Source organism: Drosophila serrata, unplaced genomic scaffold (genome assembly GCF_035046125.1).
Source record: "Drosophila serrata isolate PLE 108 unplaced genomic scaffold, ASM3504612v1 contig_240, whole genome shotgun sequence".
Lineage (NCBI taxonomy): Eukaryota > Metazoa > Arthropoda > Insecta > Diptera > Drosophilidae > Drosophila > Drosophila serrata.
The window spans coordinates 500751-524687 of NW_028257138.1; the positions used below are offsets into that span (position 1 = coordinate 500751).

At 47.0% G+C, this 23937-nt stretch overlaps 6 protein-coding genes across 7 annotated transcripts; 3 read left to right on the forward strand and 3 right to left on the reverse strand.

Moving 5' to 3' along the window:
- Positions 1 to 1729, reverse strand: Orc4 (origin recognition complex subunit 4). The gene is made up of 2 exons (XM_020959527.2): positions 1360 to 1729; positions 1 to 1302 (listed from the first exon to the last, which is right to left on the reverse strand). Exons 1-2 carry the CDS (start codon positions 1645 to 1647, stop codon positions 115 to 117), a joined length of 1476 nt encoding a protein of 491 aa, XP_020815186.2. The 5' UTR covers positions 1648 to 1729; the 3' UTR covers positions 1 to 114.
- Positions 1730 to 1958: 229 nt separating this feature from the next.
- Positions 1959 to 5959, reverse strand: Snrk (SNF related kinase). Of its 2 annotated transcripts, none has more exons than XM_086831625.1 (9): positions 5801 to 5959; positions 5100 to 5376; positions 4812 to 5030; positions 4522 to 4697; positions 4100 to 4460; positions 3905 to 4030; positions 3719 to 3848; positions 2985 to 3656; positions 1959 to 2927 (listed from the first exon to the last, which is right to left on the reverse strand). In XM_086831625.1, the coding sequence occupies exons 2-9, from the start codon at positions 5303 to 5305 to the stop codon at positions 2247 to 2249; spliced, it is 2571 nt and encodes an 856-aa protein (XP_086687751.1). In that variant the 5' UTR covers positions 5306 to 5376; positions 5801 to 5959; the 3' UTR covers positions 1959 to 2246. The 2 variants fall into 2 exon arrangements, with proteins under 2 accessions (XP_086687751.1, XP_086687750.1); XM_086831624.1 differs by having other exon boundaries at positions 5645 to 5959.
- Usp20-33 (Ubiquitin specific protease 20/33) lies at positions 5814 to 9777 on the forward strand. Its single transcript, XM_086831622.1, has 5 exons — positions 5814 to 6238; positions 6338 to 6695; positions 6754 to 7528; positions 7586 to 9006; positions 9077 to 9777. The coding sequence occupies exons 1-5, from the start codon at positions 5945 to 5947 to the stop codon at positions 9391 to 9393; spliced, it is 3165 nt and encodes a 1054-aa protein (XP_086687748.1). The 5' UTR covers positions 5814 to 5944; the 3' UTR covers positions 9394 to 9777.
- SmydA-1 (SET and MYND domain containing, arthropod-specific, member 1) lies at positions 9761 to 12602 on the forward strand. Its single transcript, XM_020959544.2, has 6 exons — positions 9761 to 10212; positions 10271 to 10722; positions 11295 to 11723; positions 11788 to 11895; positions 12022 to 12206; positions 12291 to 12602. The coding sequence occupies exons 1-6, from the start codon at positions 10081 to 10083 to the stop codon at positions 12530 to 12532; spliced, it is 1548 nt and encodes a 515-aa protein (XP_020815203.2). The 5' UTR covers positions 9761 to 10080; the 3' UTR covers positions 12533 to 12602.
- A 1010-nt stretch (positions 12603 to 13612) lies between these two features.
- Positions 13613 to 20057, forward strand: Mdr50 (Multi drug resistance 50). The gene is made up of 9 exons (XM_086831626.1): positions 13613 to 13820; positions 14911 to 15136; positions 15199 to 15479; positions 16153 to 18106; positions 18164 to 18469; positions 18594 to 18733; positions 18794 to 19355; positions 19418 to 19564; positions 19630 to 20057. Exons 1-9 carry the CDS (start codon positions 13711 to 13713, stop codon positions 19828 to 19830), a joined length of 3927 nt encoding a protein of 1308 aa, XP_086687752.1. The 5' UTR covers positions 13613 to 13710; the 3' UTR covers positions 19831 to 20057.
- Hsc70-5 (Heat shock protein 70 cognate 5) lies at positions 20046 to 23873 on the reverse strand. Its single transcript, XM_020959985.2, has 6 exons — positions 23529 to 23873; positions 23369 to 23415; positions 22526 to 23104; positions 21115 to 22219; positions 20916 to 21056; positions 20046 to 20857 (listed from the first exon to the last, which is right to left on the reverse strand). The coding sequence occupies exons 1-6, from the start codon at positions 23616 to 23618 to the stop codon at positions 20750 to 20752; spliced, it is 2070 nt and encodes a 689-aa protein (XP_020815644.2). The 5' UTR covers positions 23619 to 23873; the 3' UTR covers positions 20046 to 20749.
- Between the last annotated feature and the right edge of the window lie 64 nt (positions 23874 to 23937).

Here is a 23937-nt window from a genome sequence, read left to right on the forward strand (position 1 = left end):
TCGTTGGTCAACTTTAAACTTTCAATATACAAACGATATTAACTTTATTACGATAAATAAATAAGTGTAAACAATTAAGGAAATTAAGAAATGGCCTAGGGTTTAGCGAAACTCCTAAATCAGCGAGCTTTGTGACCATTGGGCTACCTCTGTGGGCAAAGCTTGGTAGCGTTGCACTGCCTGCTGGATCTGCCCGTAGGTCAATGCCATTTTGTGCATCTCAAACTCCTTTTGCACCTTGCCCGAGCCGCTGCTGGTTCCGCTAGAGAGCGGTAGGATCAGCTCGCCAATACGCAGGTGCTCAAAGGCCTTCAGCACAATGGACCGCTCCACACCCTGCATCGTTGTGGACACCTTGGCGAATTTTGAGAAGCGGGCAAAGATTATCTCAAAATTAAAGGGATCGCGGTCGTAGATCTCCGAGTGATGCTTAACGGCAATGATGAGGCACAGTTCCAAAACGGATAATCCGCAGAGCAGTTCGACTTTATCGTCGCTCTCGTACTGCGCCGCTAGCGAAGCCATTTGGTCGGCAGTGATGTGCGGCGACTCCTCTCGCAGTTGGGCCACCAAACGGAAAAGGAAATTCTTGAGGAAGGCCTCGCTAATGTCGAAGTCGTAAAGAGTTTGCAGAGTACGTTGAGCGGCCTGGGTGGCCAACATCTTGGCAAGCTGCTTGTTCCAGCCATCCCGAAATCTGGAGTCGAATGTATATGCTGTGGGGTCCATGTGCCGACGACCGAAGCTGAGTGCCTCCGAGCGCAACATCTGGAGGCTGTTCACGCGCTCCGCTGCGGATTTCAACAAGCTGTTGCTAGGAAGGGTGAGCAGCTCCAGACACAGATCCGCATATTTTTCGAACTGATCCGAGTTGGGAAAGAGGAATACCTGACGGTGAGAGAAGCGAGACTTGACACGCTTCTCCAGCAACTCGATCACGTCCAGGCGGCAGGTAACGCCCAGGACGCAAATAGGCGCCTGCGCAGACTGGGAAACGTCGAAGAGATTGTACAGTAGCGTCTGATTGTGGTGCGTGCAAAACAGGTCGAACTCCTCGAGCAGGAAGACCACGCTCTTGGCGCGTTTGCCCCCCGACTTGAGGCACTGCAGCAGGAAGGCCAGGTTCTCGGCAAACGAGCCAAAAACCTTCCCGTCCGCCGCATTCTCCAATTGCATCTGAACTGTGATCGACTTGAGGGCCAGTCGGTCGTCCGTGTGAAGGTTCCCGTCCAAATGCACAATCAGCGTGTTGTCCACGAACGACTTGTTGTCCAGCAGATCGGTCAGAACGGCATTGATGAGCTTTTGGGGTCAGAAAGGCGGTTTGAGAAGGTTTTCACTAAGCGTCTCCATACTCACCGTGGTCTTGCCGGCTCCGCGCGGCCCAATGAGTAGCAGGGAATTGGACTCGCCCATTTCCGCCGTGCGCTGTAAAAGCTGGCGCACATTAGAGCGCTCCTCTGAGTAGCCTCGCAGCGTTGTGTAGTCCCGCTGCAGGCGTTCCTTGAGGAATCGCCGTGCTTTGACGAATTCCTGCACGGCCTCCGGCATTGTTTGTTTGTTTACGTTTGCGATTTCGGAGCACGATTCGCGCGCGAAATGCTCAGTGTGCCCAAAGGCTTTTCCGTACATAATCCCATTTCCCATAATCTGGTTACTATAAAAACAGTCATTCGATTCGATTATTTATTAAATGGAAGTTAAAATATATGTATATTGCATTCTGAATTTAAAATATGCCATTTGTTAAAAATTTAAATCCTTTAACCTCAATCGAACTGGATTATAGGTTCTTTTTGATATATTTTTATTTCGATATTAATGGTGGGAAACATGGCTAAGTTTGTTCATACCTTCAAAAAGGGTGTGCATACACTGCATCCAAACGGCGAACAATTTTGAAAGCAATGGAGATCTTTAAAACAAGAATAATTTATTTTGAAATCAAAGTCAAAACATTTTATGCGGGCACTTTATATTGGTTTAATTTATTTTCACTAAATATTGCATTGAGTGATTAGACTTACAATTATACATATAAATAAATATATTTAGAATAATTTAAGCGTAATGACGACGACAGACAAAACAAATTACGCTACGCACTATATTTAATATATATTCTCGCGGGGTATAACGTTTACGCTTTAATTAATACATGCACATATTCTCTAAGTATGTAGTTCGCTTAACCGAGTTGATTTTAATAATTAGAATGCACTTTTGCAATGAAGTAGCTGTGTCTATTAAGAGAAGTTCATAACGGGAAAGTACTTTCCCAGACGTCGGATTTTCTTCATGGTGACAAAGCATTTAGAGCCGGTTGTTACATGTATTGCTTTGGTAAGGCTTTTATCCTCCAAAATCAAGTCGATCTGCTCGATTGAGTTCAGATTATAAATATCTTTTGGTGTTTCGTTGGACTTCTTGCCGTTGGCCTTCTGGCTGATGTGGATGTGGTTGTGATTCTGATTGAAGTTCCTACTAAGATTGGTGTTGTTATTTAAATATTGCTCTTGCTGAAGCGTAGCTTTGGCTGCATTCAAAGTATTCATGATTTGGTCCGTGGCATCATCAGCCTCGTCGTCCTCGTACTCCTCCTTGGTTTCGGCAACAGAGAATGTGCTGGTGGTGTTCAGGTTGAGTAGTGAATATCTGTAATCGATATGTTGGGTGGACTCCGCCGGCTCGCTTTCCGCGTAGCAGCGATGGCGCATCTCGTACTCCTGAGCCTCTGTGATGCGGTCCAACGACTGGCTCTCGCGCATGCGCCGCCTTCTGGTCGTCGTCGATGGTGCTGTTGTAGCTGTAATGGTGCTCTCTGTTAGCTGCTGCTTATCAGCGTGGGAATGCTTGTCAACATGATCCTTGTGCTGTTTCCGGCTCTTTTGAGTGTGAGATTTGCGGTTTTCCTCAGATTTGTTTGGCTGAATTTAAAGTATTGGGTTTAAAATACTTTTTGGTGCTTAAATATGTAAACTCACCTCTTTGCATTGCGATTGTCCCTCCTTTTTGCCACTTACGGAACCGCTTTTCGAGATAAAATTGGCCGCACTGCTGGCCGAGCCGGGTGGCGGATACAGCTGATCCTGCGAGTCGCTGGAGTCATCATGGGAGTCTCGCCGATGCATACGAAACCGGACGGGTGTGTCGCCCACGAACTTGTTGATCTTCTTCTTGTTGCGCGTCTTGGTGTCATCGTCGGAGGCCTCTGAGCTGCTGCAGGATGGTGTTCGTATCTTGTTAAGCTTTGTGCGTCGGTGCGTGAGCACAGGATTCTTGCTGCTGCTGGGTAGCGGCTTCAGCTTCCCAATCTCCAGCTCCTTAAGGCCGCTCAGCGTGTCCTCATCGTCTATCTTGGCACTCTTCTCCATCTGCTTGAGCTTTTGGGCCAGCGTCGCGTCCACAGAGACGACTATCTTTTTGCGAGAATTGCTTGGCACACCGCAAGTGGCAAACTGCTGGCCCCTTGATTGATTTTCTGGCGCCTCCGAGCTGGGTTGGTCGAGCAACGACCGATTGAAAAGACCATCGGTGGTCGTGGTCTCGCGCCGCGATGCAGTCACTTGCAACTCGTTGCCTACGCCAGAGCACTCACTGGCCGACTCCTCCTCGTCCTCTTCCCGAACAATGCTGCACTTGCGACTACGTTTGTCCTGTAAAAGTTAGAGCTTTTAATTCGATTTCTTGACGGTAAACGGAAAATCAATAAACTTACTGGCTTGGCTCCATCGTTCGCGAACTGGGCTGCTGGGGTCACGTTAATGCTGATGGGTACTCCTCCTTTGGGGGTATCTGTGGTTGGACTTGGTTTCTCAGGCACTGGCTTGCGACTCGCGTCTCCCACTCTAATGAAGCAATTGTGTTGAGAGCTTGAACCCTTACAGGTTTTTTAATAACTTACTTTATGCTCGGATCACCGAGGGGCCTTTGCTTTTGAGCCAGCTCCTCACGCCGCCGTCGCAGGCGTAACTCGGCCAGCAAAAAGTATGTGGCCGTTATGTGATTGTACTTGTTTTTGTCGAGAGCCCTGAAATGATGATGATGGCGTGTCAGTAAGGAAGACATAGTGCTGGAAAATATATATAAATCTACTTACTGCAGTATCTCTTCCTTGGACGCAATTTTTCCATTTATCATTTTCTGTACGATAAAGGCATGATCCTCTTCGCCCAACTGCTGGCGGCTTACCAAAGGCAGAATGTGTTCAGTGGTAGAGGAGTCGGGCTCATCGATTGCCTGCAGCCAGGCGGAGGAAGCGAGCTCCTCGACGGTGGCCCGCTTCTTGGGATCCCGCACCAGCATCGAGCCAATTAGGTTCCGGCAATCTATAGATACGTGTGACGGCACCGTGTACTTGCAATCCATGATCATGGTTAAAGTCTCCGAGTCGTTGGCCTTCTCGAAAGGAGCCTGTCCACACACCAGCATGTACAGAATAACTCCTAATGACCAAATATCTGGGGAATACATAAATCAGTCAATATCAGGCTATCAAAGATTCGCAAATCTTGCACTTACCCACAGCGGGCGCATCATAGGAGTCGCCCAGCAGTATTTCCGGGGCCGAGTAGGCCAAGCTACCGCAAAACGTCTCCAGCTTCTGGCCTGGCGAGAACTTGTTGCTGAATCCAAAGTCGGTGAGCTTGACCAGGCCTAGCTTTTCAAAAAACACCACGTTCTCCGGCTTCAGGTCCCTGTGGATGTGTGACGTGTGTGTGTGCGGATTGGATTAAAAACAACAGGTTACGTAAATCAGTGATCGGCATAGAGCACGGCGGCGCATTATCAGTTGGAGCGCTCTCTCTCACCTGTGAACCACGTGCAGCTGATGGCAGTACGTGATAGCACGTAGGATTTGGCGAAAGTACTTGCGGGCCAAATCCTCGCTCAATCCGGCGTCGTGCTTCATTATATAATCGTACAGATCCCCGCCGTCGCCCAGCTCCAGCACCAGGTACAGCTTGGTCTGTGTGTCAATAACCTCGTACAGTCGCACGACATTCGGATGCTGCACCAGCTTCATGCATCTGGGGAGAAGGATTCGAGACACCCATAATTACCTCTGTACTAATAGAAATCAGAAAACATGTACTCACCTCACTTCCTGGAACAAATGCGCCTTGGAAACCTCGTCCAGCTTGGTCTTGTCCACCACTTTGACCGCCACTTTGGCACCAGTGAAGACGTGTCGCGCCAGCTTGACCACGGCAAAGTGTCCGGATCCGAGCGTCTCCTCCAGGTCGTAGAGCCCGGCGATCTTGCCGTCACTCACCCCGCCAACGGGCTGCGTCTCCAGCGTCATGATGGCACTCCTTGGCACACTTCCAACAACGGGCTGCGTGTTGCGGCACAACTATCCGCGATTACCTAAAACTATAATTATAGTGTTTAGTGCGGACAAACTTCTGGGCATTAGGGTTTCGAGTGCTGCTATTTGAACGGGGTTTTGATGTAATAGGTTCTGCCCTGAATGACGAGGGGAGCGACAAGTCCACCTGAACCATCGGGAAGATTTTCGGTCGCCTTCCAATAAATGATTCACTCGGTATCTTTAGTTCTTATTTTCGAAGTTTTTCGGGCAGGAGTAGGCCAACACAGGGCTGTTATTACACAAGGGTATGCGGAAAGGCAGGGCTGTTACCGTTTGGTGCGAATCTCCGCCAGCGCCAGCCGATAAAGGGAAAACTACGAAGTGCTGCCCATTCCGCGAAGGGAGGCGACTAAACCTGGCCTCTCACTGACCGCTCGAACGTCTCGCACTTAATACTTGGTTCTTATCACACATAAAAATGCTTACTTAGACTTTTTGTATACACATTTTCGACTATTTTCTGCGTTTTTTTTTTCTGAATTTGAATTTGTGTGGCCGAGTGCTTCAAAATAGGGAACGCTGGGAAGCGCAGATGCATCGATTGGAACAATTTGGTATTTTCGCTTCGAAATGCATAGTCACACTGGTCTCATAGTGGTGGGTGTGACCAGCTGCAGACATGCAGATAGCGCGTTCTTTTGCCGGCCTCTTCTACGAGGCGGCACGGTATTTTGGCTGGACAGAGCGTTGGGCACTCAACATTTCCAAGGCACTCATCCCAAATCAAAATTCTGTATAAAAATATCAATAAAAAGGAACCACGTCGTGTTCGGAGATATAATGAGTGTGAGTCCCAACCCACATAAGAGCAACCCAAATGTAGACCCACACAGCCGCGCCGCAAACTGCGATCTGGGGCACAAGGTGAGCTACGGAGTGGTGCTCCGCTCCGGGGAACTGTCCCTTTCGTTTGCATTGTTTTGGACTCGCCTATTACATGACTTTCGATTTTCTCCGTGATAGCTACCTAATGGCCGTGCGATGGCTGATTCGCGAAGCAATCGTTGCCACGACCAAGTCTTCAGCGGATCGCTCAACTCGCTGGCCAGAAAGGAGGAAAGCGAGGAGGATGCAAAGGGCTTGGGACCGGGGCCAGGCACGGGTCGCGTCGGCCTCCAGAACATCGCCAATACCTGCTACATGAACTCGGCGCTGCAGGCGCTGAGCAACCTGCCACCCATGACGCATTACTTCATCAACTGCAGCGAGTTGGTGGAGTACATTGCGGACCAGAGCGTCCGTCGCTGCAAGCCCGCTGGCCTGGCCAAGAGCTATCGCCGCCTGATGCAGGATATTTGGCAGGAAGTTGACGGACAGAAAGGTTCTGCATCATCCTCTTGCTGACAGCGCGAAACCTACTAAAGTTTGTGATTTTGCAGAGTCTGTTGCTCCGCGTGGCATTTTGTACGGCATTCGGTCGGTGCATCCCATGTTTAGGGGTTATCAGCAACATGACACCCAGGAGTTTCTCCGCTGCTTCATGGACCAGCTACATGAGGAGCTCACGGAACAGGTATCGCTGCTGCCACAGTCTCAAAACCAAGCGCAGATGCAGTCACAGTCCGAGGAGCAGCCCAGCGAGACGGACGACGACAACGAGGATGAGGTGGCTCCTGCCTCGTTAACACCAACAACTTCCGAGAGTGAGTACGACACCTGTGAGAGCAGCATGTCGGAGCGGTCGGCAGAAGTGCTGCTCAAGACAGAGTACTTTGTGACACCGCGTCGAACAAACAGCTCTAGCGGCACCCTTCCGGAAGCTCACCCAGTGCAGCAACAACAGCCAAATGGACCTACCGCAGAACAAAAGCCTGTGGAGGCGGCACGCTCCATAATTAGCGACGTGTTCGACGGGAAGCTCTTATCCTCTGTACAGTGCCTAACCTGCGATCGGGTATCCACGCGCGAGGAAACATTCCAGGACCTTTCGCTGCCCATTCCCAACCGCGACTTTCTTAACGTGCTCCACCAGACGCACAGCCTAAGTGTGCAGAGCCTGAATGCCGCCGAGACATCCGCAAGGAGCAACGAAGGCTGGTTGGCCTGGATGTGGAATATGCTGCGGTCGTGGATCTATGGACCCTCAGTGACGCTCTACGATTGCATGGCAAGCTTCTTCAGTGCCGACGAGCTCAAGGGGGATAACATGTACAGGTGAGAGATGGTATTAATTTCAAGATGAACTGAATACCAATTCCCTTTTCCTCTTAGCTGTGAGCGTTGTAACAAGCTGCGCACGGGCATCAAGTACTCCAAAGTCCTCACCCTACCCGAGGTGTTGTGCATCCATTTGAAGCGCTTCAGACACGATCTGTCTTACAGCACGAAAATATCGTCGGACGTCTACTTTCCGCTGGAGGGCTTTGATATGCGGCCCTACATTCATAAGGACTGTCGCAGCGAGGTGCCCATCTACAACCTGTCGTCGGTAATCTGTCACCACGGCACAGTGGGCGGTGGCCATTACACCTGCTATGCCCGAAATACGCTCAACGGCCGATGGTATGAGTTTGATGATCAATACGTGTCGGAAGTGACTCCGGATACGGTGCAAACCTGCCAGGCGTATGTGCTCTTCTACCAAAAGCACAACCCCCAAATGAAGGTGGTAAGGGACAAAGCTATTAGTTTGTCTACCACACATCCGCTGTGCGACTCGGATATCCAGTTCTATGTGACCCGGGAGTGGCTATCGCGTCTGGCCACTTTCTCGGAGCCGGGGCCGATTAATAACCAGGAGATGCTCTGCCCCCACGGCGGTATTCTACATTCCAAAGCGGACTTGATCAGCCAGATAGCGGTGCCCATCTCGCAGCCGCTGTGGGATTACCTCTACCGGACATTTGGTGGTGGGCCGGCTGTGAACATCATGTTCGAGTGCGAGATCTGTAAGCGGGCGGCGGAGACCCTTTCGCGTCGTCAGCAGTATGAGCTTAACGAGTTCACCAAGTACAATGGGCTGCAAAACGAATACGATTCGACTGCCATCTATGCCATCGCCATGCCCTGGTTGCGCTCCTGGCAGCAGTTTTCGCGCGGCAAGACCCACAAGGAGCCGGGACCAATAGCCAACGAGGGCATCGCTGCACCCACCGAGAACAGCTCGATAAATGGCTGTGTTGCCGCCACCGTGAGCTGCGTGCGATTGGGCTCTGATTATGCCCAACTCAATGCCCGTTTGTGGCGATTCTTGCATAACATCTATGGCGGCGGACCGGAGATCATGCTGCGCCAGGCTCTCTCCGACGACGAAGATGATGCCGGAGAGATTGAAATTATCGATCAGGACGATGAGTGTGATGATGACGAGGAGAATCAGGAGGACCAAGATGAGGACGTTGTCGTGCAAGAGCAGGATGTAATTGAGACTGCCGATTATCAGCACAATCATTCCGACACTGAAAGCAACTTGGGACGACGCAATACGCCGAGTCCAACTATCAGTCGCAGTCGAAGTCCGACGGGCAAGCGTCATTCCGAGGAGGCGGAGTTGGATCTGCAGCCAAGTAGTCCAAAGTCAAAGCGCAACAGGTCGAAAGTGAAGGTATCGGCCATGCGTTTAAATATGCGGAAGAAGGGCAAGCGGAACCGCAGCGCCTACAAGCAGCATGCCGAGATGTTTGGCGCCAAAGGTAAGTTTAATCTGCTTAATTCTGGCACTACAAGTTGTATATTATATTTCTTTCCTCTAACTATATCCAGGAAACTACAATGCCAACACGCAAGCCGATCCTCCAGCGGACGAGCAGCAGAACAGAGACAAGGATAAGGACAAGAGCAAGGATCGAACTAATGCATTTCCGAGCGAATACAGCTTACCCATCTCTATACCATTCCAAAGCGACAATTTCCAGGTGAACGGCGTTCACGAGAAGGGAGTGCGCGACAAGAGTAAACTGCTGCGGAACGGCACCAGGAGCGGCAGCAACTCAACCAGCAACAATAAGGAGAACGTGACGCTGCAAAAGTTCGTGACGCTGCGAGAGGCGAATGGGCCGAGCGACGAGACTGACATTTGATCGACGGATCAGCCAGCGGATCGAGCCGGAACAGAAGGAGCTGGTGAAGTTCCTGGAGCACCGCCGATTCGCAGGCCCACGAAAACCAAGTTTAGGCGTAAACGAAAGCGTTATTAGTTGTAATACCTCAGTGTGTTTGTTTTTGGTTGGGTTGGAGGCTGGAGGCTATTTAAGCTACATATGTAAAAATGTATTTATAAATTAATCGTATTGCCATTCCCTATAGACCAGGCACCCTACCAGTTTACATTGTCCTGGCTCCCGGCCCAGGAACTATCTTTGTATATATATAGAATATAATAAATATATATATGTGGGAGTGTGATTTAAATTGGTGTAAACATAGAGAATAAATCGTAGAGAGCATGGTCAGAAACAGAAAAATCAATCCCTAGTTTAATTTCATTACAGTGGCCGAGTCGCAGCATTGGTCCACTCCACGACGCCGACGACGACGGCGGCTATTTATAGAGAGCCGAAGAAGCCAGAGCGCGGCAGCACACAGCGCATAGCAGATGTCGGTTGTATGCTGCTCTTCCGCCACTGGCCCAGTTCAAAAAGATTCAGCGAGGCGTGCGGAGGTGGATGCATGCACATCTAGTGACTAGCGAGACTCTCTGGCTGAACGAAAACCACCTCTTTATTTTTCGGCATTATTGATTGTGCCGTGCCGCAGCCTCCGCCGAGATGAATCCGTGCCATGTGTGCCAAGAGCCCACAAAGAACAAGTGCTCCAACTGCAACCAGGTATCCTACTGCAGTGTCCAGCATCAGAAGCAGGACTGGAAGACGCACAAGCCCAGCTGCCATCCATTCAAGGTGCGTTCCCATTTATCCGAGCGATGACCCAACATAACCTCAACCCACCCGCCTGCAGATCGCCCACAATGAGCAGCTGGGCCGGCATCTGGTGGCCACACGTACCATCAAACCATACGAGATTATCCTGAAGGAGGCTCCTCTGATGCGTGGACCCGCCCAGATTTCCGCCCCCGTTTGCTTGGGCTGCCTGAACTCCATCGAGGCAGACGATCACATCGAGTGCGCGGAGTGTGGCTGGCCACTGTGCGGTCCTGAGTGCAAATCCCTGGATGAGCACAAGGCCGAGTGTGGCCTAACCAAGGCCCGGGGTGACAAGGTCAATGTGAGTGAGTTCAACGGGCCACATCCTCTCTACACTTGCCTAAGCACTGTGCGATGTCTGCTTATTGGCGAAACGAGTCCGGAGAAGGCGAACAAGTTCCAGGAGCTGGAGTCACTGGAGTCCACCAGAAGGGGCTCCAATCAATGGAAGGCGGATCTGGCCAGCATTGGGCAATTTATACCAAAGTAGGTATTAATTGGAAATGGGATAAACATTAAATGTGGTCGAACAGACCTTTAACTAAAAGTATTGTTAATATGGAACAATCTATCATATGGAAAAATCGGATATAACTTTACTTTAAAAACAAATTGGCATTCCTTACACTTTTATAAAAATAACAAGGTGTAAAGCGTAATGTAAACAATCTTATCTTAAAAGGTATTCCGTTACCTTGTTATCATAACTCTTCACTGGATATACATATACATATAAATTTAGACTGCTACCATAGAAATTGTTATCTATAAATCATGGAATATCTAACAATTGACTACTTAAGCAGCCAATTAGAAATTTTACTCTATTTTCAAATAGAGATTTTTATTTATTGAATCTAATAATTTTTGTTTAAGCATTCCTAGTAAATTATTCATAAACCTTATTGATTATTAATCATGAAAGTTCATTAATACTAAAGCTGAGGACACTTGATATGACAATCAAAACTGCTAAAACCTTATCACAATAAATATTAACAAATTTTATTAATAAATCCATTGCTAAGCTAAATAATCACCTTTCAAATCGTTTCCAGATTCTTCAAGACCCAGAAATTTAGTGAGGAAGAGATCATGCGAGCCGTTGGTGCCCTGCAGATCAATGGACACGAAGTGCCCATATCGGATCCACCGCATGTGGCTGTCTTCTACACCGCCTCCTTCACGGAAAACTCCTGCCTGCCGAATCTGGCCAAAAGCTTTAATAAGAATGGTCACTGTATCCTGTGGGCACCGCGGGAGATTAAGAAGAACGCCCACATGAGCATTTGCTACTCGGACGCCGTGTGGGGCACCGCCGATCGCCAGCGCCACCTGATGCAGACGAAGCTCTTCAAGTGCGCTTGCGTGAGATGTGTGGATATCACCGAGCTGGACACCAATTACAGTGCCATCAAGTGCGAGGATCGAAAATGCGGTGGACTGATGCTGCCCATCAAGGCGGATGACTGGAACGGCAGTTGGCGGTGGGTTTTTGTATGCTTTCTATTAAGTATAAAGTTGTTAAAAAATGTACCTCATATCTTTTAGGTGCCGTGAATGCCACAAGCAGGTTCAGAAGCACTACGTGGAGCGCATTTTGGAGCGAGCTGGTCAGGATATCCACAGCATGGAAAAGAATGTTGAAAGCGGTTTAAAGTAAGAGTTCTTAACTTTAACCTTATGAAATTTAATATTAATTTAAACAGTAATATTTTGGGGAGAAATAGTATGAAATCCCTAAACAAAATCTCATTTTCTTACCTTTTACCCTTAACTTCACAGATACCTCAAGCACTATGAAAAATGGCTGCCGCCGCAGCATTTCCACATGAGCGAGGTCAAGATCCTGCTAGTCCAATTACTGGCCAAGGATCAACAGGAGCTAATGGTTATCCCAGACGACCGTCTGCTTTTGAAACTACAATTCGCTCGCGAGCTCATTGAGTTGTACGAGATAATAACGCCGTGTAAGTGTGTTATTGTCGATTATCAAGTATACGCACTGTTATCTCAAGTGCCTATTTGGCTGTATTTGCTTTTGTGTTATACAGGCGAAGTTCGCATGCTCGGCACGCTTTGCTTCGAGTTGCACTCGGCTATTGCCGAGCAGACCAGGCGCGTGGCCCTAGAAACGAACCTGTCGCCCAAGGACCGACTGGAGGAATCCCTTTTCTATGTGGACAAGTGCGTCAATTATCTGCAGTACGAGTCGGATATCTTCGTTGAGGGTCACATGCTCAAACAGGCCAAGATTAATCGCGATGCCCTGCGCATGGTCACCAGGATCTCCTAAGCTATCAGATGAATCGACTCCAATCAATGAAAGCCTGTATTGAAATTACCAATAAATTGCCTTAACTGAATCCCGCCAATTATTATACTAATGTTGATAAATGGCTTGCAAATTGCCTAGTCATATCATCAGTCACGAGTCCAACGTCATTATTTGCTGCCCCATTAGATCTATATGTGTGTTTCTTATTTATATTCCGGCCGGTGAGTAAGAACCGTGACAGTCCCGGTGGCGATAAGGATAAGACATAATAAAGGTCGGTATGTGCGTACCGATCGTGACTTTAGAATACTAAACAAGGGTATATGGCCCTTAAGGCAAAAGAATTCAAGACTATATAAAGTCAATCAGTAAAAACCCATTGATTATAATCGCATGATGCAAGAGGCCATCTTTTGTATATAAGAATAACAATCATTATCCGGGCTGTCTGATAATGATGACTTTACTTTATCTAAAGACCAGAATTATGACAAAGTCAGTTCATTTATCTATGTCAAGATATCGTGCCCATTTATAACCTTATACAAAGTAATTTTGGTTGTCCTTTCACCAGAAGTTACCAGTTCGAACCCAAAATCTTAAATCAAAGTCTTAATCAATGCTTGATCTAATGTTGAAGGTATAAAGACCACATTTCTGGACTATATATAAGACTATATATAAAAAACCTCTACCAATTACGTTACTTTTGGAAAGTCACTGACCTAGAGGTACTGAAATAAAGCTATCTGCTAAAGCTATAATGCTTCCAGCTTGAAGGTGTCCCATAACTTTAGTTATTTAGAATAAGACCTTGAAGATCCCATCGGAGCAAGCACAGCACGTTTCCAGTCATAACATTATAATCGGTTTCATCAGATTCCGATTCACGTGTGTCCGATCATTAGAATTTCCACATGGCCAGGAGGAATTTCACCAGCAGACCAAACTCACCGTTAGTCTTAAGAATTGTATACCTCTGTTCAATATGTATATTGATAAATATTCGCATTATCAGCTGATAAGGCTCCACTCTCGCCTGGCAGCCATTAGAATATAAACCCAACCGCCGCCGACATATTCTAATAGTATGTTTTAGTCGCTGCTGCCATCAGGTCTTTTTTTCGGCAAATGTGATTCGATCCAGCCATAGATATAGTTATAGTTTCCTGACCTTCGATTAACAAGTGTATACGATGACCGGCACGAATGGCCACATCGTCAAGGACGATGAAAATTCGCGATCCCAGTACAAGACGAACATTGTCCTGGGCAACCAGCTTGAAGAACGGGATCGAAAGAGCTTGTGAGTTTTCTATAAGTGATTTTGAAACAACTAGTATTTGTAACACCTAAAAAGGATATCCTAAAGTAAAGGACAAGGACACCAAGTGTACTTTTATGTAATTAAGTGTATATTGTGCATTGTGAAATTAGTGAAGAATTAGGAGAGGTTTGACATTAAAAGGTCAATACATCTTCTAATGGTTTTTCAATTGACCAAATTGAGTTAAACTAATCTCTACTTAAGCGATTAGATCGTGTATTATAATTAATTGACATGTTTCAATCAAGTGTACTGACTGTATTTCGAATTCCATTCAAGTTTTCCACCTTTTACCAAAAATGCTCTTCAACGATGACATTGCTAAATATTTGTATAATGGTTAATCAATGTACATTGCGTATATTAATTCTGAAATGCTCTTTCGATAGGGTTATGGATACTAAGCAAAAGACTTGTAAAGTGAAAAAACTAATTCATTATTGATGCAATAAAGGTTATCAAAAAATGTCCTTAAAATCAGAAATATTAAAATACGACAATGTAAAAAAAAGTTTATTGATTTGGTGTAATTATTAAGCATCCTAGTTACTTATGGTTGAATCCTAAAAAGACTTTCTTTAGGCACTCTAGTTCTATAAAATTGAAAACCCTTTTATTGCTGATAAATACCTCAATTTTCCTTATTCAATTGGCAATAAATAAGTGTATTATATAGTCGCTTTAATCAAGCAGTTATTTGTTTATCATTCATTGATTGCTAATGCAATAAATGTTGACAGAGTCTGAAAGAGCCAACCCACGGCGTAATCAGATTCCACGATTGGGAGCTCGGGCTCTACTACATATATACACACACTTACCGCCCCATATGTAGATAGTATACTCCATCGGGCAAACCCGAAGTGTGGTCACAGAGCCATTGGCTGTTTAGAACCACTCGAAACCTTGGCCATTGTCATGGGTAGATAAAGGGGTTGTGCACGATTGCTGATTCGCGAATCGCTCGGCGCCTGGTTTGGGTTCATGGTTATGGCGTCAATAGAACTGACTAAAAAAACGTCTGATAACCATCTATGATTGGAACCCTTTATTATTATTACCATTGCAGTGAGCCCAACAAGTCGAAAAAGAAGTCAAAGCATGACGAGGCAAACGCAGAGGAGGAGGAGGAGGGCTTCAAGTACCATGAGGAAATCAAGCAAGTGGGCTACTTCCAGATGTTCCGCTATGCCACCACTAAGGATCGCACTCTCTATGTAATCGGATTGCTGTCTGCCGTGGCCACCGGTCTCACAACACCTGCTAACAGTTTGATCTTTGGCAATCTAGCAAATGTGAGTTAATGTTGTCTCTTGAAAGAACTTATTTATATCATTAAATTCTTGTTGTATATCAGGATATGATCGACTTGGGCGATCTTGTCCAAGGAAAGACCTACCGCGCTGACGATGATGCCAGCCAGTTACTCCTGGACAAAGTCCAGCAATTTTCCCTGCAAAACACATACATAGGCATCATTATGCTGGTGTGCTCCTATCTATCGATCACCTGCTTCAACTACGCCGCCCACTCTCAGATCCTGACCATTCGCTCAAAGTTCTTTCGCTCCATTCTGCATCAAGATATGAAGTGGTATGACTTCAACCAGAGCGGTGAAGTGGCCAGCCGAATGAATGAGTAAGTCTAAACGTCTTATCAATCACATATTTGGTCACAATTCGGGGAAAATTATAATCACTTTGTCTGCTTATCAACATTAAAATTTATAAATCATCAGAAAGCTTCTAAACATTCTATAATATAAAATATAAAATATATACCTTTTATATAATTGCAGTTTGAAATTTAACTATAGCATTAAATCTGAATTTAATCATAACTAGGCTTAAAATAATCACATTCTTTGAATCTATATTTATTGATATATTTATATGACAATTTTTTAAGAGAAATCAAAGTTTAAAAAACTCATAACTAAGCCAAAAAGGTATTAATTTTAATTACGAAAGCTTTCCAATGTCAGTTTTTAAATCTGTAAACTCAAATTAAAATGTAAAAAAAAACAACATTTTTGACAATTTTAACGATGTAAACCTTTAAAAATTTTGAAAAAATTGGCAAAAATTAATTTTTTTCCCTTCAGGCCTAGGAAAGATTCGCCTGTTGATGCTGATCAAGTATATATATAATATACATACATAGGCTCGGAAACGACTCTTTTACGGCGTTACAAGCTTCTGCCTAAAATCATAACACCCAGCAGAGATATGAGAAGGAAATCCATTAGCCACCATGTTAAACGAAGACCTTCTCCAGAGCCTATAATTAAACATAACTTTAATCTTTGCAGAGATCTGTCAAAGTTGGAGGATGGCCTGGCTGAAAAGGTGGTGATGTTTGTCCACTACTTTGTTTCCTTCGTGGGATCTCTGGTCTTGGCCTTCGTCAAGGGCTGGCAATTATCGCTGGTATGTCTAACCAGTCTGCCGTTGACCTTCATCGCCATGGGTCTGGTCTCGGTGGCCACATCCCGTCTGGCCAAGAAGGAGGTGAGCATGTATGCCGGTGCCGCTGTAGTGGCCGAGGGTGCACTCTCCGGCATTCGGACCGTGAAAGCCTTTGAGGGTGAAGCTAATGAAGCAGCCGCCTACAAGGAACGGGTGGTGGCCGCCAAGGTGCTCAATATCAAGAGGAATATGTTCTCCGGAATCGGCTTCGGTCTGCTGTGGTTCTTCATCTATGCCTCTTACGCTTTGGCCTTCTGGTATGGAGTGGGTCTGGTTATCAAGGGTTACCATGATACGTACTATGAAAACTACGACGCTGGCACCATGATCACCGTCTTCTTCTCGGTCATGATGGGCTCCATGAATATCGGAATGGCGGCGCCTTACATTGAGGCCTTTGGCATTGCTAAGGGCGCTTGCGCCAAGGTCTTCCACATCATTGAACAAATCCCCACGATCAATCCGATCGACGCTCAGGGTAAAAACTTGAATCAGCCCCTTACGACCATCGAGTTTAAGGACGTAGAGTTCCAGTATCCCACGCGGCCGGAGATTCCCATTCTGAATAGATTGAACCTGAAAATCCATCGAGGTCAAACGGTGGCTCTGGTGGGTCCATCTGGCTGTGGCAAGTCCACCTGCATCCAGTTGCTCCAGCGCTTCTACGACCCTCAAGCCGGCAGTCTATACTTCAATGGTTCCGATCTGAAGGAGATCGACATCAACTGGCTGCGTTCAAGGATTGGTGTGGTGGGTCAGGAGCCTGTGCTCTTCGGTACCTCCATTTACGAGAATATCCGGTACGGTCGAGAGGATGCCACCCGGGAGGAGATCGAGGCCGCTGCTGCCGCTGCCAATGCGGCTGTATTCATCAAGAAACTGCCCAGAGGATACGATACAATGGTGGGAGAGCGAGGAGCCCAGTTGTCCGGAGGTCAAAAGCAGCGCATTGCCATTGCTCGCGCCCTGATCCGTGACCCTGAGATCCTGCTCCTGGATGAAGCTACCTCCGCCCTGGATACCGCTAGTGAGGCCAAGGTACAGGCCGCTTTGGAGAAAGTCAGCGCTGGTCGAACCACCATTATCGTAGCTCACCGCTTGTCCACTGTCCGCCGGGCAGACAGAATTGTGGTGATCAATAAGGGTGAGGTGGTCGAGAGTGGAACCCATCAGGAGCTAATGGAACTGAAGGATCATTACTACAATCTGGTGACCACACAGCTGGGCGATGATGATGGCTCTGTCCTGAGTCCCACAGGCGATATCTACAAGAACTTCGACATCAAGGATGAGGATGAAGAGGAAATCAAGGTCATTCACGAAGAAGATGACGAAGAGGTCGAGAAATCAACGAAAAAGGACAAGAAAATGAAGAAGGCCAAGGACCCCAACGAAGTTAAGCCCATGACTGAAGTGATGAAGATGAACAAACCGGAATGGTTCCAGATCACCGTGGGGTGTATCTCCTCTGTGATTATGGGCTGCGCCATGCCTATTTTTGCGGTGCTCTTCGGCAGCATTCTCCAGGTTCTGTCCGTGAAGGATAACGATGAATATGTGCGCGACAACTCCAACCAGTATAGCTTGTATTTCCTGATCGCCGGTATTGTCGTGGGCTTTGCCACCTTCCTGCAGATCTACTTCTTTGGAGTCGCTGGTGAGAGGCTAACGGAACGCATCCGAGGACTCATGTTCGAGACTATGCTGCGCCAGGAGGTTGCCTGGTTCGATGACAAAGCTAATGGCACAGGAAGTCTCTGCGCCCGTCTCTCCGGAGATGCGGCTGCCGTTCAGGGGGTGAGTTCAAAGATCTACTTAAACTACCTTCTTTTGCTAATCCTACTCTATCTTCAGGCTACTGGTCAACGAATTGGAACGATTATCCAATCGATCTCTACTCTGCTCCTGGGCATCGGTCTGTCAATGTACTACGAGTGGAGTCTTGGTCTCGTGGCCCTGGCTTTCACCCCATTCATCCTCATTGCCTTCTACATGCAGCGAACCCTGATGGCGAAGGAGAACATGGGATCAGCCAAGACAATGGAAAACTCTACTAAGTTGGCCGTCGAGGTGGTGTCAAACATCCGCACTGTTGTGTCTTTGGGTCGAGAGGAAATGTTCCACAAGACCTACATTGACATGCTGATTCCAGCGGTTGAGGTAGGTCAACACATTTGAGGCTAGCTTACCTGTAAAGCCTTCCAAGGGATTAACATTCCCTTTTTTATCTATCAAGTAGTCCACAGAGGCAGAGCACTTAGTATAACCACTGTTTTCCTTGCAGATATCCAAGAGGAACACTCACTTCCGTGGATTGGTGTATGGTTTGGCTCGTTCCCTAATGTTCTTCGCTTATGCCGCCTGCATGTACTACGGAACATGGTGTGTGATCAACCGTGGAATCGAGTTCGGAGATGTGTTCAAGTAAGTGAAGAGATTAGAAGAGTTCAAGAGAGAATCTTCTAACTTATTTTATTATTCTAGGGTATCCCAAGCTTTGATCATGGGCACGGCTTCCATTGCCAACGCTTTGGCCTTTGCTCCCAACATGCAGAAGGGTGTGTCGGCAGCCAAGACAATCTTCACGTTCCTGCGCCGCCAGCCGACGATCGTCGATAGGCCCGGAGTGTCCCCTGCGCCGTGGCATTGCGAGGGTAATGTACGCTACGACAAGGTTGAGTTCAGCTATCCCACGCGTCGCGAGATGCAGGTGCTCAAAGGCCTTAGTATGGCCGTGGCCAAGGGCCAGAAAGTGGCTCTGGTGGGTCCTTCGGGTTGTGGCAAGTCTACCTGCATCCAGCTCATACAGCGTTTCTACGACGTGGACGAGGGGGCCACCCTTATCGATGATCGTGATGTGCGCGATGTTACAATGAGGAATCTTCGCAACCAGCTGGGCATTGTGTCCCAGGAACCCATCCTCTTCGATCGCACAATAAAGGAAAACATTGCATATGGTGACAACTCGAGGACTGTGACCGATCAGGAGATTATCTCTGCCTGCAAAAAGTCAAATATCCATGAATTCATCTCTAACCTGCCCCTGGTGAGTTCCTAATACATGATTCTTCAAATCAGGTTTTCCATAATTAGGATTATCTCTTTTAGGGTTATGATACGAGAATGGGCGAGAAGGGTGCCCAGCTGTCAGGAGGTCAGAAGCAGCGCATTGCCATTGCCCGAGCTCTTATTCGAAATCCCAAGATCATGCTACTCGACGAGGCCACCTCCGCCTTGGACGCTGAAAGTGAAAAGGTTAGTGTTAATATAGATCTATCTTCACTTTATAAATACTAATTAAACCTTACAATCCCCTTTAGGTTGTTCAAGATGCCCTTGATGCCGCCTCCGAGGGTCGCACCACCATCAGCATAGCTCACCGACTGTCTACCGTTGTCCACTCAGACGTGATCTTTGTGTTCGAGAACGGAGTCGTGTGTGAAACCGGCGATCACAAGCAACTGCTTGCGAATCGGGGTCTCTACTACACGCTCTACAAGCTGCAGAGCGGAGCCATGTAGAACACATCATCATTATCATCTTAGCCTAGATCTAGCCAATCCATCTAGCTTAGTGAATTGCGAACAATAACACTGTCTAGTATTCTGAACAATAGTCCTTAGTATTTAGTTAATTTAAGAATATTTATCGCGTTGCTAACTATTTAATATCTCGAGGAATTTATGAATGAATTTTAAAACGAAACTGTACTTCAATATTCTAAGAAATAAAGATATTTTTGTATGTACATGTTTGTTTTGTTTTTATTTTAGTTTACATCGATTTGTTTGTTTAAATTTAATTGCATATTACCCAGTCGAATCGGTTGGTTGTCCACTGGAAACCCATATACAATTTAGCTTAAATTAGGACCTCCAAACGGATCATCTGTTCAATTGGATCGCCGTGATTTGAGTTACTTTTCTGTGTGTTGTGCTCGCTTGTTATTGTACAACTATAACTAGTTTAGAATATACGTAAAAATAAGCAAAATCTTACAGGGAACACAACACAAAGCACTCTAGATAAGGCAGGAATAGCCCCTCGATTGCATAATAAACAATAAAAACTTTATGCATTCGATTGCTGCGATAGCTACCTCACACGGCTTGTAATTTCAGCTTGGAAGCCACATTGTCTGATTTGATCTGGTCGCATCTTTGTTGGATTTATTACATTTCCGAATCAGACACAGGCGAAAGCACTTAACCAACAAATAGGAAATAGGAAAATGCTTCAGATTTGGGTGCCATTTATGATTCAGAAAGGGAATAAATCGTGCTACTACACATTTTGGGTAAATGCCTGTGTTTGTTTCATGATGATTCGGGAAAGGAATATGACGTTTTTGTGTTTTTTTAGCGTAAAACTTAATCGAAATCCAGAAGCGACTATTATTAAATTAAGGGAACAACAACTATGACTATACGGTTGCCTAATTTAGTTCTTCTCCTCCTTCTTGGCCTCGCCAGAAGTGTCACTGGAGCCGCTGCTGCTGTCAGTGGAGGAAGAAGAGTTGGCACCGCTGCTTTCGCGCTCAGCGGACATCTAAAACGGATCGATAGTTAGTAAATATCAAGAAAACTCTTGTAAATGGTACACTCACCTTCTTGTAGGCCATCTCGAAGAGCTTAAGGGAGGATTGCTGCAGCTGGGATGTGGCCTTCCTCACCTCCTCCAGATCGGCGGTCTCTTTGTTGGCCAGCAACGTGCGCAGATCGGCAATCTCCTTCTTCAGTTTCTCGCACTACAATTATATATAAAAATTAGCTCACTCCCTCAATGGACTATAAGTTATCAATTACCTCCTCGGCGGGTAGCTGGCTCTTGAACTCCTCCATCTTGGTCTCAGTGTCGTGCACTATGCTCTCGCCTTGGTTAACAATTTCGATCAGCTCACGCTTCTTCTTGTCAGCGGAGGCATACTCCTCGGCCTTTTTGATCATGTTCTCGATTTCATCCTTGCTCAGACCACCGCTCGACTGGATGACGATCTGCTGCTCCTTGCCTGTGCCCTTATCCTTGGCAGACACGTGCACAATACCGTTGGCATCGATGTCGAACACCACCTCGATTTGGGGGACGCCACGAGGTGCTGGGGGAATGCCCACCAGAGTGAAGGCGCCCAGCATCTTGTTGTCAGTAGCCATCTCGCGCTCGCCCTGGTGCACCTTAATCTCCACCTGTGTCTGGCCATCGCTGGCAGTCGAAAAGACCTGCGACTTCTTGGTGGGAATTGTGGTGTTGCGTGAAATCAGACGAGTGAACACTCCGCCGAGAGTTTCGATACCCAACGACAGCGGGGTAACGTCGAGCAGAAGCACGTCAGTGACATCGCCGGCCAACACACCACCCTGGACAGCAGCACCGACGGCAACAGCCTCATCGGGATTGACAGAGCGGGACGGTTGACGACCGAACAGATCTTGCACGGTAGACTGCACCTTTGGCATACGGGTCATGCCACCGACCAACAGAACCTCACCGATCTCCGACTTGGCGACCTCGGCATCGGACAGAGCCTTTTGGCAGGGCTGAATGGTGCGCTTGATCAGGTCACCGACAAGGCTCTCGAGCTTGGAGCGGGTCATCTTCAGGTTCATGTGCTGGGGACCGGCGGCATCCATGGTCAAGTAGGGCAGATTGATGTCCGTCTGCTGAGACGATGAGAGTTCGCACTTGGCCTTCTCGGCTGCCTCCTTCAGGCGCTGCATGGCAATGTTGTCCTTGCGGATATCAATGCCGGTGTCCTTCTTGAACTCCGACACCAAGAAGTTGACAATGGTGTTGTCGAAGTCTTCACCGCCCAGCAGTGTGTCACCGTTGGTGGACTTGACCTCAAACACGCCCTTCTGGATCTCCAGAATGGAAATATCGAAGGTGCCGCCACCCAAATCGTAAACGGCGATGCTGCAAGAATTAAAAAAATTTAAGTTTAATAAAGATATAATAGAAGGAATCATAAACTTATTTGGAAACATTCGCGTTTCCAATTGGATGTTTAAAATAATTTTCTCTACGTTTGGTAATAATACCTCACGTAAATTCAGAGATAAGAGGCTATGTCTTCACACAGACATTCGCAAAGATCGTTAGGAATTTGAAGAACAATCCAGAAAAACTTATTTGGAGAAACCAAATTCCCAATTGGTAATTTTTAAAGTTTTCCCATAGCTATTCTAAAGATATATCTATACAAAATTATAAATAACTCACATTTTGTCTTCCGTCTTGTCCATTCCATAAGCCAGAGCGGCGGCTGTGGGCTCGTTGATCACACGCAGCACGTTCAGACCAGCAATCTGTCCAGCATCCTTGGTGGCCTGACGCTGAGAGTCGTTGAAGTAAGCAGGCACGGTGACGACGGCATTCTTCACGGGGGTGTTCAGGTATGCCTCAGCTGTCTCCTTCATCTTGATCAGGATGAAGGCGCCGATTTGTGAGGGCGAGTACACTTTGCCGTCTGTGGCCGAGACCCAGGCATCACCATTGGAGGCCTTCACAACCTTGTAGGACAGATTGGTGATGTCCTTCTTCACCTCGGGATCGTCGAAACGGCGGCCAATCAGACGCTTTGTGGCGTAGAAAGTGTTGGCCGAGTTGGTAACGGCCTGACGCTTGGCGGGCATGCCCACCAGACGCTCACCTTCCTTGGTGAAAGCGACATGGGAGGGCGTGGTACGGGCACCCTCGGCATTCTCAATCACTTTGGCCTGCTTGCCCTCCATAACGGCCAAACAGGAGTTGGTGGTGCCAAGATCAATGCCGATAACAGCACCTTTGACCTCGCCGGACCTGCAAAGGGGTGAGAACTGGTTACACACAGGAAGGAACATGGATGGGGAGCACCGATAAGGCCGCCGGCAACAAGTGCAGATAAGAGCCACGTTTCCATAGTTATGGATACATTTTACTATTACCATGGCTTTTTTTGGGAATCTTCACTAATGATGCAACATGAAAGTGGCCACTGGAAATTTTATGTTATGTTTACCGAGTGCTTACATAAGAGAGGGGAAAACGGGGATTTGGGGAAGTCTGGGGATAAAGTTCACTTACTTGTAGCGCATTTGTCCCGACAATCCATTGCAAGCACCGGGCAGAGTCTGCAAGAGAAGAGGCAGTTCATTATGGAATATTCGGGTAAAACATGATACTCCCGCGGCATGCCGCACTTTACATAATAGTCGCCGCCGCCACCGCCGGACGGAATACTCACGCGGAATATGCTAGAAGCTCCGTTCAAGTTCGAGGACACGACGCCAGCCTGGCGGGCAATACGGGGCAGAAGCTTGGGTACGCGCAGCATTTTCGGATATATTTACTTCTGAAATTTCACACGACTAATTGTCAAATGAAAAGCAAAAATTTCGTCAGAAAAACGGCGAACGAGCACGTTTCTTCCCGAGCTGAAAGGTAAGTAATCGATATTTCGATGACGGTTCAGCGGTGCGGGTTTTTGGCGCTAGAGTTGCCAATCTTTGCGCGGGCGTGGTGTTCCTTCAATAGCGAAGGGGCGTTGTAAATAATATATTTGAATATAGCAATTGACTTGCAGCTCAGTAGTTTGATTACACAGTGAAAGGTAACTCAATTCGCTTTTTTAAATGGATATTTATTTACATTTT